This window comes from Equus caballus, chromosome 14, assembly GCF_041296265.1.
Source record: "Equus caballus isolate H_3958 breed thoroughbred chromosome 14, TB-T2T, whole genome shotgun sequence".
Classification (NCBI taxonomy): Eukaryota; Metazoa; Chordata; class Mammalia; order Perissodactyla; family Equidae; genus Equus; species Equus caballus.
In genome coordinates, this window is record NC_091697.1 from 100,428,318 (window position 1) to 100,447,093 (window position 18,776).

The 18,776-nt window shown below is 40.8% G+C and overlaps 1 protein-coding gene across 2 annotated transcripts in view; it reads left to right on the forward strand.

The window, feature by feature from the left end:
- ACOT12 (acyl-CoA thioesterase 12) overlaps positions 1-14,290 on the forward strand; it is a 46,723-nt gene extending 32,433 nt beyond the window's left edge. For both annotated transcript variants that reach the window (XM_023618072.2, XM_023618073.2), the window contains exons 7-15: positions 1,283-1,402; positions 2,249-2,399; positions 3,399-3,454; positions 3,737-3,800; positions 4,480-4,563; positions 10,038-10,171; positions 11,937-12,065; positions 13,378-13,504; positions 13,761-14,290. In XM_023618072.2, the coding sequence (XP_023473840.1) occupies positions 1,283-1,402; positions 2,249-2,399; positions 3,399-3,454; positions 3,737-3,800; positions 4,480-4,563; positions 10,038-10,171; positions 11,937-12,065; positions 13,378-13,504; positions 13,761-13,895 (1,000 nt within the window). In that variant the 3' untranslated portion in view covers positions 13,896-14,290. The remainder of the gene's footprint in view (positions 1-1,282; positions 1,403-2,248; positions 2,400-3,398; positions 3,455-3,736; positions 3,801-4,479; positions 4,564-10,037; positions 10,172-11,936; positions 12,066-13,377; positions 13,505-13,760) is intronic.
- The last annotated feature ends 4,486 nt before the right edge of the window (positions 14,291-18,776 follow it).

An 18,776-nucleotide genomic window follows, 5' to 3' on the forward strand; every position in this document is an offset into this window, starting at 1 on the left:
TAATACTTTATTCTGAATTATGAGTGTTGATCTTGTGACACTGCAACGCCTTGTAACAAAATAGATGCAGAATAGAAATAGAAGACAGCCTGTATGCTTAAAAATAGTCGAGTTTCAAACTTTTTTAAAGGCAGTTTACAATTAGGTCTGACCTTTGAAGGTGCTGGTTGGGATTGTTATGCCAAAGGATTAGCCGAAAAATAAGAAAGAGGGAAGAACTTGAAAGAATACTTTTAAATGGTCCTCAGTTTCAGAAAAGGTTATTTTGTTCTTAATAGAACTAGGTAGGCAATTGAGCAGCTTTAAAGAACAGTGTGTGCTGTGAAAATGCATTTGAACAGGATCTGCCCTTCTGACAATCTTTGTAACCACTGAAAACTGTTAAGGTTTTATTTTCCCAAAATTAAAAGAATTTTATTATTAATGTGTCTATAGTTATGACTATAGTTAGAAACCTGTAGTTATCCTTCCTATAAATTACGCACAAATATAACAGAGCTTGTTCTTAAAATGAGATTGTCATTCTTAATGACCATAAAGCATTTGAACCTGTTCTATTGTAAAGGCTTACCACGTAATTAACTATGGCAGAATCTGTCCACTTAGTGTTGGCACAATTCTGTAGAGTAATTGAATGACTACAGTGGGAGTCTAAAATATAGAAAATTATGGAAGTAACTTTCTAAGATTAAATATTCATTATAGATATTTCAAAATTTCACACACACCAGAATTGTAAAACATAGACCTGTAGCCTTTCAGGCTTTGTGTAGCAATCCAGGTAACTTTTCTGTAGGGAATAAAATTAGGCTTTTGATATGTGGGTGAATTCAGTTAACTGTGCAGCTAAGGAGCTAGTGTGAATGGCACCACTGGCACTTCTCTTCACTGTGTCCCACTCCAACCTGGGAGTCACAGCTTCCATGATTGCAGTCATGAGCTGTCAGGATGAACACCCTCCAGTTAGAACGAAAGACATTGGTTTGCTTTTTGGAGGAACTTCCATAGGGAACAAAACAAGAGCAGAAGCACCAGCATCTTGCTGAAGACCCCATGGCCTGGGGACATGGTATTTCCCATAATATTTGCAAGTAGTGTACAGAACCACTCTCAACATACACAATCTGGTTATTTATTTCACTCTTGAGTTAGAAGAGGTGTTTATGTAGAAAGCACACTGAGCACTGGTCTATTGCATCCGTTAAGTGAATCAGCAGTTCCTGAAAATATTTTGGAGAATGATCACTGTCTTCTCTCTCCCTCCTTCCCTTCGTTTCATCAGCCGCCTCTGTCGAGCACACCCCCTTCTGAAGTCCGTGGACATGTTTAAGTTCCGGGGACCATCTACAGTGGGAGATCGCCTTGTCTTCAACGCCATTGTCAACAATACATTTCAGACCTGGTAAAGCCTCTCTAGTGCTCTTAGGTTGCTGTAAACGAATACAAACGTGCACATAATTGATTTTTTAAAATTTTTACTTCAATCTGGAGGTGAGCATAGGGATTACGTTAAAGTAAGCAAGTTCCTTCTAATTTTTCTTTGAAACTTCACTCAATCTTCAAACTCCATAGACACACATTTTAACCATCTGTTCTGCTTGAGGCCTCCTTACCCTGAGTAAATTGTGATAGATTGGGTTTTGTTTCATAATAAGGGTGACTGTATGTCCCAGGTGGCCCAGGATGGTTCTAGTTTGTCCCTGTCATAGTTAACTCTTCCTTCTACTCTCAAAAGAGTCCCGGTGACTATGTGGTCAACCAGTTCATAATGGACCTGTCATTTACCAACATGGAGTCCAAAGTACTTCCCAGTTATTTTTATTACTCTTCATACACAATGAAAAGATTTCATTTAGTATTTTTTCTTTTTAAATGTAAAAAAGAATATCTATAGTTCCTGTCCAATTTCAGTGTTTGATGCTTTTTAATTACAAAACTGTTGTTTTTAGAAGAGAAAACTTGACTTTGGCACAATTTAATATGCCTCCCCAAAATACGTTCATGAATGTATAAAGTCCCACTGGCTTTTTTCCCCACTTCAAAGTGGGAAAGTAAGCGGAACTGGTCCCAGAGGCTTGTACATCAGACCATTGGCCTGATGAAATGGATTTTAACAGTTGCATAGATTTGCAGATGACAAAGAAAAAACTCCCGACCCGCATTCTCTTCCCTGCTTGGTAGGGGCAGGGGCAGAGGAGGCCTGGTGTGACCTGGTTCTCTGCCCGCTGCCCTGTGTCACCTTCTGCACCCTTGAAGTGGGAGTGCGCGTGGAGGCCTTTGACTGCCAGGAGTGGTCTGAGGGCCAGGGCCGCCACATCAACAGTGCTTTTCTCATCTATAATGCTGTCAATGATAAGGAAGAACTGGTCACATTTCCCAGAATCAAACCCATGTCAAAGGTCAGTTATAAGCATGTGAGCTTCAGTAATCAGACTGCTTATTCTGGGGGAAGGTGCGGGTACAGAGGTCTACCCAGAATCTCTCCTCACACCAACAACTTCCGTGGCTATTCTCGTTTGGTTTTCTTTCTTTTCTGCATCACAAAGTAGAATGAGATTTTTCCTTTTTTTCCCAAACCACTCTAATCGTTCATTGAAATGATGAAGGCCCTGAAGATGTTACTAAGCAAGGGCCCCACGTGCAGAGAAGCCAATACTACGGCACTCGCTTTGGAGAAAACAGACAACTTTATTGCATGGCCAACCAGCAAGGAGACAGGAGGCAAAGCCCCAATCCATCTCCTTGATCGGAAGCAGGGATAGACTTTTAAGGAGTTGGGAGTGGGCAGGGTTATGCCAAATGCTATTTTGGCAGAGTCTAATTGGATGGTCGAGTGTAAGGGTCTTCTACGTCCTATGTGCTGTAAACCAAGGGACCCCTTGCTTCTCATTAGGTTCCCCGCACCACTTTCTCATCCCACTGAGTTCCATACTTAAACTTTTGGTTCCTAGATGGCTCGAGGTCATCTGAGGACAAAGTTTCCATCCTGTGCACATGTTCCAGCTACATGACTTGCGTTTTTGCTCATTGCCGCTGCAAGATAACTTTGGTATTTTGTTATTGCTACAATAGGGCCAGTGCAAACTGACCTGTGATGGCTGCAAAGACTCTACCTCCACTTGGCCAAGCGCTGCTGTTGGAAGCAGATCACCCTCTGTGTCCCATTTCGGACTCTTCTCTCCCCCTTTACATCCAGTTCTCTATGCTGCGCCACAGTCTTGGGAACGGTGTCTTCCTCGCGTCCTGGAGTTGCCTTATTGCCAACTCTCACCTGAGGATAGTTCACGCAGAGACACTGTGTCCCAATTAACCTTTCCAACTGACTTAGGAGAGAGAAACTTAAGGATTGTAGCACTAAAATCTTAGAAATTTATTGATTTTACTTTTTTTAATTAAAGGATGATTTTAGACGATATCGTGGAGCTATTGCACGCAAGAGAATTCGCCTAGGCAGGTAAGGGACAAAGGTACAAAGATTTTATGGACTCTTCTCTTATCTGACAAATTACACAACCCCTCTCTGGGTCCCTATTCCCCTGTAATGTAAAAAGAGAAGGTCTGATGTTTTCTGAGTGTCGAGGCTATTGTGATGGAAATTCTTCTTCCTGATTGTTCCACCAGTAAAAGCAGCTTTTTAAAACTGCTGTTTTCAGTTCAAGAAAGAGTTAGAGTTACTGTTGTGTGCTAAATGCACAGAAGAAAACTGTTATTCAACACTTTAATTTTTTCTTTCCAGAAAATATGTTATTTCCCACAAAGAAGAGATTCCATTTTGCGTACACTGGGATACTGGCAAGCAGGTGACAGCTTTATGATTTGGAACTCTTCATGTAAAAATCGCATCATTACAAAAATGGAAATCCCCTTGTTTAACTGGTTCAGGTTGTGCCTACACAGGTTGGATGAAAAGGTGAATTATAGCAGCCAGTCGTCGCAAAATAAAACAAAACCAGGTTCTTGGCAACTGGTTACCAACCAATTGCTTCACTGTCTTGTTTGAATTATATGTACAGTGCTCAAACTGCAGACTCGGGCTGCTCTGCCATCAAATGCATTCACGCAGCACGGGATGTTGAGATCTGTTGTCTTACTGTGATTTGTGCTGAATGACGTGCCCACCAGCTTGCCATTTTATAACATAGCAACAGAGTATTAGTGGTTTTAATGTTTTTGACCATAAAATGTACAGAGAAATCCAAGTTTACTGATTACATGTTGATTACAAGTCATATTGAAGGGTAATCTTGTCTTCGCTCAGGACACCAATTAAAATGATCCTAATTTGCTAAGTGTGCATGCCTCGTGTTACCTTGCCTGAATTCTGAATTATGCATTTGAGACAGAAATCATGTTACCTCTAGCTTAGTTCTAAGCTCGACCTTATCACTTTGGCTCTCACAGTGCCCACTTTCTAAACAGAAGATATTTGATCGCATGTCTGTGCGTTGAGCTCACCACTTTAAAATACTTGTGTTTTAGGTTGCCCTGAGTCATGGCAATGTGGAGGCTCTCAAAAAGCTGGCGGCCAAAAGTGGTTGGGAGGTGATCAGTGCTGCAGAAAAGGTAGGAGGCACCCAGGGGTGCGCACAACCCACGGTCCATCACAAGTGAAAGTTGTCTTGATGGTGGTGTTTCTGCTGCTTTTGAGAAGGTGAAAAACCCCGTGGGGAAACTGTTTCCAAGAGTCAAGTATCTCTCCAGCCCTGTCTCTACTCCTCCACACCAACTGATTTGGGGTCCTTCAAATACACCTGCACATTCCTACACCTGAGCTTAATTGTCATGTCCTACCCCTCTCTCCTCCTCTCCATCTGCCCTGATCCTACTTGGTCTTCGATTCCCAGGAGAAACGTTTCTCCATAAAGCCACTCCTTCCACCCCTGGCTGAGGGAACTTCTCCCTCCAGGAACTCCTTTAGCAATTACTTCTTTAAAATTAATTTGTCAATTAATTATGCACTACCTTGTGACATTTCTTCATAGCTATGTTGAATTGATATTTAAGTCTTACGTAGTAATTTAGCTTTTTACACATGATCTCTTTCCCTAACTAGGTTATAAACTTCTTAAGAGAGAGACTTGTCTTGACTTGTTTGTGTCTCTCTTAGCACCTTTTACAGTGTTTTGCATGTCATCAAATTTAAATAAATGTATGTCTTTCGGATGTTAGTTTTATCTAATTTCAGAGGTATGTCAGGAGACCCTGTGAGCTGATGCCCACGTTAACTGGACTGTAAGCTCTCTGAGGGCTGTTTGCTCACCACTGTAGTCCCAGAACAGAGCAGTGCCTGGCGCTCAGAAGATGCTCAATGATGCCAGCTTTTTGTCTGTGTTCACAGTTCAGTGTGTACTGGTTTTTCTGTTTTTGTTTTTTCTCAAGAGGATTCGCCCTGAGCTAACATCTGATGCCAATCTTTCTCTTTTTGCTTCAGGAAGATTTGCCCTGAGCTAACATCTGTGCCAGTCTTCCTCTATTTTCTGTGGGGGTTGCTGCCACAATATGGCCACCAAGGAGTGGTGTCGATCTGCGCCTGGGAACTGAACCCGGGCCACCAAAGCGGAGTGCACCGAACTTAACCACTAGGCCACAGGGCCCGCCCCCAGTGTGTCCTGTTTTTCATCATAATGAAGTAGTAGCCTCTAAAATAGGGTAGCCATGTGTCCTGGTGTTCCTGCGACAGTCCTGGTTTACTCGCCTTGTCCCGTCATAATGGTTAGCGGCACTTGCTGTTCTAGTTTGGATGATAAATTATATGATCATTTACGCTGAAATCAAGCAAGCTTAAGTGCTATTTCACTGATTATTTTCAACTCTGACTTTGTTTTGTTTGGGGTTGTTTGCTTTTATTCCACCTTTGTCCTCACTTCTGAATCCTTTCAAAGTCTTCCCTGCCCCCTCAGGATCCAGTTAGGTTTCCATCTGAGCTTGGTTCAGTGAGGCAGAAACACAGGCTTAACATAACAAAGTTACTTGTTTCTCTTTCTCTCTCATAAAAGATGCTTCAAGACTTTGTTCTCTTTCACTAATACGAAATCTGCTTCTTGCGTTAGTGCTGGCATCTCAGCATTCCTGAATAGTGTTGGAAAGGACAAACATGTCCGGAGTGAAGGAAGAGAACATATTTACTGAAATTGTATAATATATTAAAACTTCTGTTCTTTGGGAGTTTGGGACCAGAAACAAACCTAAACAAATAGATGGAGTATTTGCTATTGTCTTAGGAGAGCCATCAATAATTAATTCTTAATTTTCGTACAGATGCTTATTAAAGGATAATGTATAATTAAAGGAACCTTCTTATGTTATCTGTTGAATCTGAAGCCCTTTTCTTTTTAGATTATGACAAAAATCTGATTTTTTTCTTTCTGCTATCTGCCTCTTCTCTCCCACTTTTTAAAGGTTTTATATGCTTTTAATTTTTAAATACAGCTCACTCATTTTTTTTGTCTCCCTTTAGTTGAGTGATTCTTACAACACAACTGTCTGTTAAGAATCATACTTATTTCAGGTTTTAAAATTTATACTTTGTTGTTTTGTTGTTTTTTTTTTTTTGGTGAGGAAGATTGGTCCTGGGCTAACAGCTGTTGCCAATCTTCCTCTTTTTGCTTGAGGAAGATTGTTGCTGAGCTAACATCTGTGGCAATCTTCCTCTATTTTGTATGTGGGACGCTTCTACAGCATGGCTTGATGAGTGGTGTGTAGTTCTGTGCCTGCGATCCAAACCAGTGTACCCCAGGCTGCCAAAGCGGAATGCATAAACTTAACCAGTATGCCACCGGTCTGGCCCCAAATCTGTACTTATTTTTGAGATAAATTGGTTAGTTTTCAAAAGTCTAAGATTTCTGGTGCTTGTAATGAAATTGGACAGTATTGTTGTTTTAACCCATCTTTCATTTTCAGTGTATAATGATGGAAATAGTAATAGCAATACAAGGAGCAAAACATGTACCCTTATCTTAAAGGAGATTGTAATCTATTTTGAAAACATTACGCATATACATGAAACAGCTGAAGAATAATTTTAAGGTACTTTATAAACGAGCGAGAGATTATAGTGTTTAAACCATAAAAGCCAGCTCCTAGGAAATAAAAGAAGGGGAAGACAGTTACTGAGAGAGAACTCTGGAGAGGGGGTCATTCTTTTCTCCTTGAAGATAGAGTGAGGAGTAGATTGCTGGAGGGGTAAAGAGGCTTCTAGGCAGTGAGTAGCTTGAGCCAAATCTTTGTGGTAGAAATTAGCATGGGTGGGAGCAGGCCTAACTGGAGCAGCTTTTCATTTAGGAAGTAGCTGCGAGTGTACTGGAAACATGATGGTGAAAGCCCAAATGGCAAGGACCACTTGAAAACCATTAAACAGGAGGAAACCCCATATGGGAACCAGAGCAGAGGGGGCTGTTCTCGTTGAAGCTGGGGAGGGGCTGGTCCCAGAGCTCCGCTTGCCCATGTCTTGTCACTATAGTCCCCAGAGTAAACCCCCAGGCACCTCCAAGGAAAGTTAACCTCCCCCTGGGCCTCTGTAAAACCCAATTTTATCTTCCTTCCCACAATGTAGTCTCAATAACACTGGTCAACAGATAGTATAAAATTCTAAAACTTTGAGTTATTTCCTCTTGTGCTATTTGTATAAGACATCCAAATCCATTAAACAGAATCTTATTAGAATGAAAAAACAATATCATTAATAAAATGTTAGCAAGCTCCAGTAGTTTGAGCCTACTTACTTTAAGCTTCCTTTCATAGAATAAAATTCTCCAGGCACCAAATGATAAAACGTTTGAGTTGGTTACAAATGGAATTTAATCTGTATTCTTCCGAGCATGAAAGGGAACTCGTTTTCTTGGAGAGTTGGTCTTGGAGAATTTTTTCACTAAGCAAAGGTTGGCTTTTCGAAGAGAGTAGGGATTAAAGAGAGCCAGCACCAACCACTGCCTTTCCTTGTCTGCATCAGTGTCATTGAGAAGGACTTTCTGCTGCCTTCCCCTGCTGGGGAAGGATCAAAATATCATTCACGCATCCAATACTGTACTTGGCACTGGCTAAGTCTGCGAGCTCTCGAAGGGCACAATTTAGTGGTGGCTATTTAGCATGACGTTTACTTTGGCTCCAGGATCGGAAGCAGCGGCATGTGTCTGCAGCCTGGGGAGCCGCTTCCTGGAAGTGTGCACTAATCATGTCCTGGGGCTGCCATGGCAATCCTGCAAGCTTGGTGGCTTACACAACAGAAGTGTGCTGTCTCCCGGTTTTGGAAGCTGGAAGTCTGAGATGAAGGTGTCGGTAGGGTTGATTCCTCCTAAGGGAGTAGGGAGGATCTGTTTCAGGCCTGTCCTTCTGGTGGTTTGCTGGCAATCTTTGGCGTCCTTTGGCCTGTAGATGTGTCACCCAATCTCTGCCTTCATCTTCAGATGACGTTCTTCCAGTGTGCATGTCTTTGTCCAAATTTCCCCTTTTTATAAGGACACTAGTCATATTGGATTCGGGGCCCACCTTACTCCAGTATGACCTCATCTTAACTAATTACATCTGCAATGACCCTGTTTCCAAATAAGGTCGCATTCTGAGGCACTGAGGGTGAGAACTTTAACAGATGAATTTGGGGATGTAATTCAACCCTTAACAAGTTCTCAGCCCAAAATTACACCCTACTCCACCCTTGTTCTACCAAGGCTGCCCCAATGCCAGAGTCTGACAGAGACTGTGGAATTCACCCTGGCCGCCCACCCTTGCCTCCTCTGAGATTTCAGGGCCCCAGCCGTCTGGCTCAGAGCCAGACGGCCACCAGGCTTTGATAAGGTGACTTCCCTCTGGATTTACACCAACGAACCTCCTTCTACTCCTGCTGTACAAGGCACAGAGTTAGGCACGTCCAAGCTGAGGTGAGTGTCAGCCACCAACTGGAGCCCCATGCATGGTTTTCTTTCTGTTTGATAACTGCACACAGCCTTCGGACGGCATGTCCTCCTTTGTGGGCTCGATTTAAAGACAGGCTTGGCCCAGAGGTCCATTGGAGAGGTAAAATGGCATAAGCAAATAGTCACCTCTTTCCTTTTTAAGCTGCTTTTAGTCAGTTTTTCATTTCTTCCTTCTCCTCTTGAGGATATTTATGTTTAAGTAAAGGTTTCCTCCCTCACAGCCTGACTTTTCCATCTGCTTGATTCCTGCAGGGAAGTCTTAACTCTATGTTTGTTTGTCTTCTCACAGCTTGTTGCCATGGGAATGATTATAAGATGGCAAATTTCAACACTAACTTCAAAGCCCCTGAAAGAGATGGAGAAAATGGGTGGGATAGAAATGTGCTCTTAGCTGAACACATACCTCTGATTATTGGCAAAAGCACAGTAGAAGGAGAGTTCAGAGTAACAAGGGATACGTTGATGTTTAATATGTGTCAAGTGGCTCCCCAAGACAAGCCTCCTCTTATCTACTTATCTAAGGAGTAATAAGCGTCAGAAACCCAGGAATTGGCCTCCCGGGAGGATGAGCCCTTGTGATTCCCAGATGAAAGAAGTATGGGCCTTCGGCAGCCCTGTTAAGAGGTTGAGTTGGTTCTAGAGCTGGTTAGCTTGCTTCCTGGGTCCCCTCAGCCTGCTTGAAGGCACACCTGACATCCTGGAAAAGTATCCTAGACTGTAGCCTTGGTTCCAAGGTCTCAGGGGGAGATGAGGCACTGACTTGCCTATCAGTCTGGTGATATTTTCTGTTGTTTCTGGGTGGAGGCGGGGACACATCCCAGAGAGAGAAAGGCTTACATTCTTTATTTTTCATGAGAAAAACTGCTGCATAATAATTAAATAACCTCCCCCTCAAGTTGCATATTGTTTGGAGACACAGGACACAGGAGTATAGCATCCTGGTCAGAGCTCTAGACATCTAAGCATTTGAAATGAATGTGCCGTCCGTCGTTTGCCTTCTTCTTATCCAGGTGCCAAGATGCCTTGGGTAGTGCAATCAACCTATGATTACATATTTATGTTTGTGGTTTTTAAAGTAAATGCATCAATTCTTCTTTTATAATTTATTTTTTCTTGTTATCTTGTTAGATAAAAATATATATCCTGGAAGAGCATGATATTTTATCTATTTGGGTTGAAAAGCATGTGAAAAGACCAGCCCACTTGGTTTACCATCTCTTGTCCGACTTTACCAAGCGACCTTTGTGGGACCCTCATTGCACGTAAGAATAAATTTAAAATATTTTCTTAATCAACCCTGACATCATGTAAAAGATAACTCTACATTGCAATCCATCTCCATTGCCCAGCTAATGACCCAAAGTTTTATCAATTAAAGAGTATTTTTTTGAAGCTTGCTCTGCACAGAAAACTGCTATTGAGAGACACAAAACAAAAATTATTATAATTATTTATGTATCATCTGTATCGAGTTGATGTGCTTTCCCACATCTATTGTAATCCCACCAATAACTCTTCGTGGTTGATATTATTCTTGTTTACCAAAAGAGAGGTCCGAGACTCGCCAAGGTTGCACAGGCAGTAAAGCAACAGAATCCCAGTTGGAACCTAGCTGTCAGGCTCTGAATTCCACTCTTGTCTTTTCATACACAATGTCATTGCTTTCAAGGAAGTGATTATCTTATTGGCCTTCCAGCTTCCCACTCTGGCTGTTCAATCGGCGGTTCCTTCTTTTTCTGTGAGGTAGCACTGCCCTGGGAGGCTGAGAGGAGCTGTGTGGGTACCGAGGTGAACCGCATCCCTCCTGCTCTCCGTGTCTGGGCAGGGCCCACTCTTCTCAGCCTACAGCTCTTCTGTCACTTCCTGTCTCCTGCATCCCTAATCCAGTTTCCTCCACTCTCCCTCCCTTCCTGGGATCGGGATGCACCTTGTCACCACACTGAGGGGATGACTGCACTCAGGCCATGCCCCTGTCTCCCAGGAGTCCCAGCTCTGGCTGTAGTGCTCAGGGCCTCACGGACACCTTGCTGAAAGGGAAGGACTGGGGAGATGGGCTTCCTATTATATTAAGCAGCACCATTTACTTCCTAATCTTGAGAAGGTAGACGTTCATCTTTGGAATGTCTAAAACTTACTGAGATTAATACCATGTAATAGACAATTAAATACTACTAAAGTGAGACATCTCTGGGGTCATCTGTTACCTTTGCATTAGAGGCCAGAAGGATATGTCCTGGTTAATGCTATCATAATAAAACTCTCCGAGAGAGGAGGAAACACTTCATGATTTTCTTGCTTTACTATTTGTAGATACTCTGTAAGTACAAAGCTTTTAGCAAGAACAATGCCTAAACTTTGGTGTTAACTCTTCAAATGTTTCTCCCACTGTCACCTGACATTCCAGCTGAATTGAACTTTAATGAATGGAGAATGAATGAATGAATTCTAATTCAATTTACTTTTCTTGTGCACCTACTGTGATTCAGATACTGTTCTAGGTGTTTTCACTTAGTCCTCACAATAACCCCAAAAGTATTATGATCTACATTTTACAGATGAAAAAATAGTGACTTACCTAACGTAACTTAGCTGCTAAGTGGCAATCTGGGATTCAAAGGCAAGTTGTTTGACTCCAAACTTGGTGCCTTTTCCAATAGATCATATTACTTTGCCTGAGTCTTTCTTGAACTGTCCATATAATTCACTAGTGTACAAATTATTATTACTTGATCCTAGAGAAAAATAATTTTGTGGAAAACAGCTAAATGCCTTTCTCTGAAGTGTTGAGGGCAGTGACCTTAGAAACAGATGGCCACCATTCTCTCCGTCATGTGCAGAATTATTCCTTCTGACCAAACAGCTCTTTCTAAAGATGGACTTTGAGAAATGATGCTGGCTTTGGGAGGATGAGCAGAAGAGTGAATGTGGACACCAATAATGAAGTTATGCAAACAAACAAATGACGTAAATGCCTTACTCTAGCAGGTGGAAAAGTGCAGCCTTTCTTTCACTGTTCTGTTTATGTAGGTCCTGTGAGGTCATAGAGCGGGTGAGTGAAGACAATCAAATATATTATATCACCTGTCCTGTAGTGAATGGTGATAAACCCAAAGACTTCGTAGTGCTTGTATCACGAAGAAGGCCTCTTGAAGATTGGTGAGTATATGCAATTCAAGTGTTAGAGCAACGTTTTATAGTATAGGGTAGAAAGAAAAAGTTGATATGAAAATAAGGAAGTCAATGTAGGCATTTCTGGTCTTGATTGATATTCATCTGAATTTTTTCTGGATGGACCTTTAGTTATCATTTTTTTAAAAAAACACTTGTTAAGTACCACCTGTGTGCAAAGCACCATGCAAGATACCTGAAGCAGTTCCCTTGCCTTTTGGTCTATTCACACACAAAACTGATATTTAGCAAACCTTTGAAACATTCCATTATCAGTAAAAATGAAGTGAAAGCCAAATAAAAAACCAGGAATGGGTTTGGACTTTACAAAGCCTCAGTTGTGCTAGACATCCAGAATAGCTGGCTGCCAGCTAGGGCTGTCGATCAGAGTGTCTGTCCCTGACTTCTCTGTGGGCATTGGACTTCTCAGAGTATGGTGCCTAGATTCTAAGAGGAGGTGTCCCCAGAGTAAGTGTTCAAAGAGACAAGAAGTAGAAGCTGCTGGACAGTTAAGGTGTACACCAGGAACTGGCCAGCATCATTTCCAGTGTCAGACCTGGCCTACAGAAACAACCCCACCCATGTATGAATATTAATGCACATGCATGTTCAGGATAATATCATTTATTGCAGCAAAAGCTATTATAAATAAACTGAAGGTCAATTTTATAAATTATGCTAGAGCTATACTCTGGTAGAATACAGACATACCTCTAAAGAATTATTGTTAGGTGAAAAATCAAATTATAGACCAATTTTTGTAAAATGATTAAATGTAGCTAAATATTATGTGCATCTGCTTACATAAATGTTATATATTTATGAAGAGGTCTAGAGGGATACACAACAAAATGTTAAGAGTGGTCCTCTCTGGGATGGGAGTGGATTGTGGCTATGGTGGACTGAAGGAAGAATTCTGTTTTCTAGACTATAGGGTACTCTATTGTTTGAGAGTTCTTTAAAACAATGCATATTATTTTTTCATTAAAAAGGAGAGAAATTACAACCCATTAGGGCACACAATAAAACCAGTTTGGAGGACAACTTCAGCTTTGTGGAGTTATGCAAAGTGTATGCAATTCTTAGGCAGAAAACACGTGTGCCCCATATTACTGTTTCCTACAGTTGCCTGGAGCGACAGAGAATGTTTTCTAATGCACACCGCTCATCTAGAAGATCTGGGTCTCCATAGCTTCACTTCTACCTATATAAATAAAGTGCATTCATTATAGGAATTTATTTTCTAACAACTATTCTTCATTTCTCGCAAGAACTTAGAAAATGTCTGTTCACCTTTCAGTAAGACGTTCTCGGTGGCAGCGAAGTCGGTTATTCTGCCGTCAGTCCCTCCTTCTCCACAGTACATGAGAAGTGAGATCCGATGTGCCGGGTTTCTCATCTGTGCTATTGACAACAGTTCGTGCACCGTAAGTTTAATGAAACATCTGCAGATTAATTTGCTCCTACAGATTTAGGGAAATCTTTTACCCAGATTTACTAATTATAATTCTGTAATGTGTGTTCACACTAGGGGAATCTTAAGGTCCTCCTTTCAGATCCATTCCAGAAGGTCCCCAGAACATTAGGGTCATAGGCTCCCCTATACCAACAAGATTGAGATGCCTGCTTGAAAAGTTTCCAGTCAATAAACAATTAAAATATTGTATTTTCTTTCTGAAACAGGTATCTTACTTTAACCAGATTTCTGCTAGCATCTCTTCCTACTTTGCTGGAAATCTTGGTGGCTGGTCAACATCCATTGAAGAGACAGCAGCTTCCTGTATACGGTTCTTAGAGAACGCTGTTGATGATGGGTAGATAATCAGATTTTAAATGGTAAACTTTCAATTACCTGTCATTTGATTTCTCACTTTTAATTCCAAACACCCTTAACCCTGACACTTGGCAAGCTTTTGGGCCACAAAATAATTTAAAAGTAAAATGCAGTTATGAAGAGATTAAAAACAAAATGCATCCTAAGTCAAATACCAATGACTTGGGTTGACATTAAGAGCGTTAAAACTGTTTCAGATCCTCTGGGAGGCACAGGCCATGGAAAATTGCCTATATTCTATATTGTGCGTTCTGTAAAATGGTGCAAATTTGGTTAAAATGATCATAAACATTTTTAGGCTACAGAGGTGAAATGTGTTCTGTTTGAAATTTTATAAAATTTTCTGAAATAAAAAATGATAAGTTGGCTGGTTGATTAATACCGTGGGATTATTCCAGGTTCAGCAGGTATCCGCTCCTTGTCAAGAGCATCTGACAAGATGTATTACATGTTTTAGAGCTTTAAATTAGGAAGACATTAAGACATAATGGGACCCAATCAATTTTAGTAATAGGAACTACTTTATTAGTGTCATTTAACATATAGTCAAGGTGGCTGACCAATTTAGTATCTATTGCCCTATATACACATACAAAGTACCTGCAAAATGTGATATTGCAGAGAAAGAGAATATTAACTGAGCTCTTCTTTCATAACTATTACATTAGCACTTTCTATTCCCTAGACTTCAACATTTATTATTCTACTCTGTCAGTGATTTGTCTAATCTCCTAAGACAAACCAACATATGTCAAGTTAGCCTCCTCTACAGGACGACATCTAAAAGTCGGAGGACTTCTCCGTTAGAGTGGAGAGCAGAGGGGTTGGATGCATCCTGCTGTTATCTCTGCTCCCCCTGCTTATGCCACCTCCCCATCCACCCACCCAGTCTAGGTCTGGTTGCAATTATTTTTATTATTCTGTGTCAGCAAGTCTTCATTTATATGAACTTTGGACTGTGCTCCAATTTTATGAATTAACATTTATATACAATAAGAAGATTGGATATGTAGATTAAAATGATGATTACACATTACATTTCGGAAGTAGAAAGAAAGACGTTTAAGAATATTTTTAGATTTTAAAAAAGGGAAATAAATGAGCAGTTAAGGGATTACATTACACTAAAATTTTGTATGCTATAATTTCAGACCTCTCCTACATTTGAGGCACTGCCAACTACTGTCTGTCCTATGTTTTGCCCTGAATTTATATTTTTTTGAAACTTTTTCCTGAACAGTAACAGAAACATTGGGAAGTTGATGAAACAGAATAACTTTGGCTGGATCACTTTTAGACATAAAGATGTTGCCCACTCTACTTTATAACACAGGCATAATCTGTACCAGCACTCTCCAGTATGGTAGCCACTAGCCATATGTGGCCATTTAAATTAATTAAAATTTAAAAATCAGTTCTTCGGCCACACTGGCCCCAATTTAAGTATTATTAGGTACATGTGGTTAAGTGGCTACCATATTGGACAGTGTAGATATAGAACATTTCCCTCATCACAGAAGATTCTTTACATGGTGCTGGTCTATTGAGTTTGTCCCAGTCTTATAATGCAGGCAGGTCCTTAGGTTTTCCCATTTTCATCTATCTTTGTACCAAACAGTCCCTTCTACCCTTTCTCAAAGAAATGCTTCTGAACAGAGACACAGGGCTCACCTGTCTGGCTCTTCCTTGGATCAGTCAGCATGGCCTAGGTTGAAGTGCTCACTTTTGGACTACTGGACTAAAGAGACTTTTAAAGGGTGTGACATTGGAAAAAGCAGCAATGCATTAGGGCATCTCAAAAAGTTTAAAATCTACTGCTCGGAACCATGCCACAATGGACTAAGGCATTCCTGTTGTAAATTCAACAACAGCCCTTAGGTTTACATTTCCTTCTTTAATGGAAGTATGTCTGATTGCTCTTTCATTCATTCAATAAATATTTATTAAGAGCCTACTTTACCTTAAACACTTCTGGGCACTGTGGGTTCAGGAAGGAACAGAAGCACACTGATAGCATCATAAATAAATAATATAGAACATTTAGCAGATAAGTGTTATGTGGAAAAGTCAAGCAGGGTAAAGGAGATGAGTGCTGGGGAGGCCTTGGGTGGTTCATATTATAAATAGGGCGGGCAGGGTAGGCTTCACTGAGGGACATGTGAGCAAAAATCTGAAGGCAGAGAGGGATTGAACTACGAAGATCTCTGGACATAGCATGCTTCCTGCAGGAGGACTAGCCCAGGCAAAGCCTCTGAGATGAGAATGTTTCTAGCACCTTCTAGGAAAAGCAGAGACGCTGGAGAGGCTGGAATAGAGTGAGAGGTAAGTAAAGAGAACTGACTTAAAGACAGCCTCCCCTTGCTCTCTTTGGTGCCAGGCTTTAAGCAAGCTGCTCCAAGGGTAAGCAGTTAAGCTGGGTCATCAGCTGCCACCCTAAACTCCCTGGAGACGTAGGACAGAGGAAACGTAAAAATGCAGTCATGCTTAATTTTTCCTTAGGAGTGTTAAAGTATCCTTAAAGAACACTCAAGACATGCCTTTCTTGATGCTGAGAGTTTTCAAGTGCTTCTAACAGGACTGAGAGCTTTTTGATTAAGAAAGGAGGCTTGTCTCTATTAATTCTTCCTGGTTTTAATGCAACTGAGCTTCTGATCTGTATTCAATGTTTCTATTATCTTTTTTAAAAAAGAAATCTATGGAAAAAAGGTGAAAATTGATCTATATAGTTTGGAATATAGCTTATCCTTATACTCAAACATCTTTAGGAAGTGATGAACAATTTTAACAAAAATCAAAAGAAACCAGAGTATTTTTATATGTACTATCATATAGCTTTGTTCATATTTCATATTGCACATTTCAGAGATAACCTTGGAAATTTTTATTGGTATATTTATAGGAGCAGTCTTGAAAATACATGTTGAAAATGTATATGTTAAGGAGTAAGTTTTATGGTTTAGATTAAATTATTAAAATTAAAACTATTAAGTTTGTTCATGATTTGCTCCACCCATTTGAAGGTAATGTAACTATTAGGACAGGCAGTTCACCATGGGCCCTGAATGGTCTTGCACATTCTTACTGAGTGTGCCAGACTACAAGACTCATCCAGCTCCTGATTCTGAGCAATATCTGTAGCTAGTGCTCTAGGCAACTAAGAAGGTCAAGGTGATCACAGAATGACTTCAGTGTAACTGCTCATTCTCTGGGCAGAGGGGCCTAACTTGTTTGCTGCTTGCTACAGTGTTAGCAACTTGCTCGAAGAGTGCTGGGCCCTGGGTTCCTCAGCTGTGACACAAACCCACTTTGTTTACAGCATCCATTTAGGCCCATCATGTCACTCGTAGGATTTACGGAAAAAGGGAAGCAACACAAATATGTTGATATCACACTGCTTGCTGTGCCATGAGTAACACAGTTGTCTCTGAACCAGGAGTCTCGTGTGTTCTGCCAACATCCACGCAACAGTAACAGGCTAGTTTATTAAGGTTCTCAGACCCTTCACACTTCTTGACATTAACCCATCTCCAGATTCAAAAGTCAGAGAAATATCAAATTCCAAATGCCTTTCTTATTTTACACTGGCAAGTATGAAATACCATATAAAAATTACACATCTGATGCCATCTTTCATGTCCTCATTTTGTGACATTTTTAGGGACATTTAAAAATAGATTAGAAAATAATATTTCTATCATTTTCACAGCTTATGCCCCGCTCTCTGTGTCCTCCCTTCTTTCCTTACCTGGCTTAGATTCCACTGTCCATCATTATAGTAGACCTGTACCTCTCTCCTTTCATTCAACTTGTCTGGCAATACCACATGATTAAATTAAAGTATTCATAATATCTCACTCCTGCACTGAGCACCTGAAAATTGTGGACTGAACTCACTTGAAATTTATGACTGCAAATTTCATAAGGACGTTCAGGACTGATGATCCTACCACATTCCCCTGTATGTTTGCTATTTCACGCTGCCTCCTCTTCCTTCAAACTTCTCATGTCTCCTAACATCCCTCAGTTCACCAACTTTGGAAAATACTTCATTGAGGAAAATATAAACCATTAGGCAGGAGTCCTCTCATATTTCCATCTATGTGCCTTCCACATCTCTGCTGTACCCTCCTAGTATAAAGGATGAAATATCTCTACCCCTAGCAAAGAATAATTTCTCTAATGTTCTCCAAGGCTTCCTTCCTTCAGTTCTCTTTTTTCTCTGATTCAGAAGTTTCTTTACCTACAGTGGATTATTTCCATAGCCACTATTATCTCATTTTAAAACAAAACAAAGCAAAACACTTCACCTGATGCCATTTCCTAATTCTCACCCCATCTTTATTCCAATTATCCATAAATGTGGTCTTCATGCACCTAATCATACTTCTACCTCTACTTCTCCTCACAAAGACCTCTCTGATCAGGCTCAGCTATGTCTTCCATATTACCAAAACTAATGGCCCTGTTCTTGATTTATTTAGCCTTTGAAAAGCCTTCCACAAAGTTGACTAGTTCCTTGTTTTTGCCACATTTTCTCCTCTTGGCTTCCATGATGTCACACTCCTGGATTTCCTCCTACTTCACCGATCACACTTTTAAAGCCTCCTCTTGTGGTTCTTTCTCCTCTAGCAGACCTCTAAATATGAGACTACCTAGGGCTCTGTGCTTGGCCTCTTCTCCTCTATCTCCATTCCTCACCGAGTCCACCCAATCTCTGGGTTTTAAAAGCCATCTACTTGCCAGTAACTCCCAAATCTATGTCTCTAGCCCTAACCCCTCCTGAACTCCACACTGTAGATCTAACTACTCACTTGACATTTCCACTAAGATAATAGCCATCTCAAATCTAACATTTCCAAAATAGT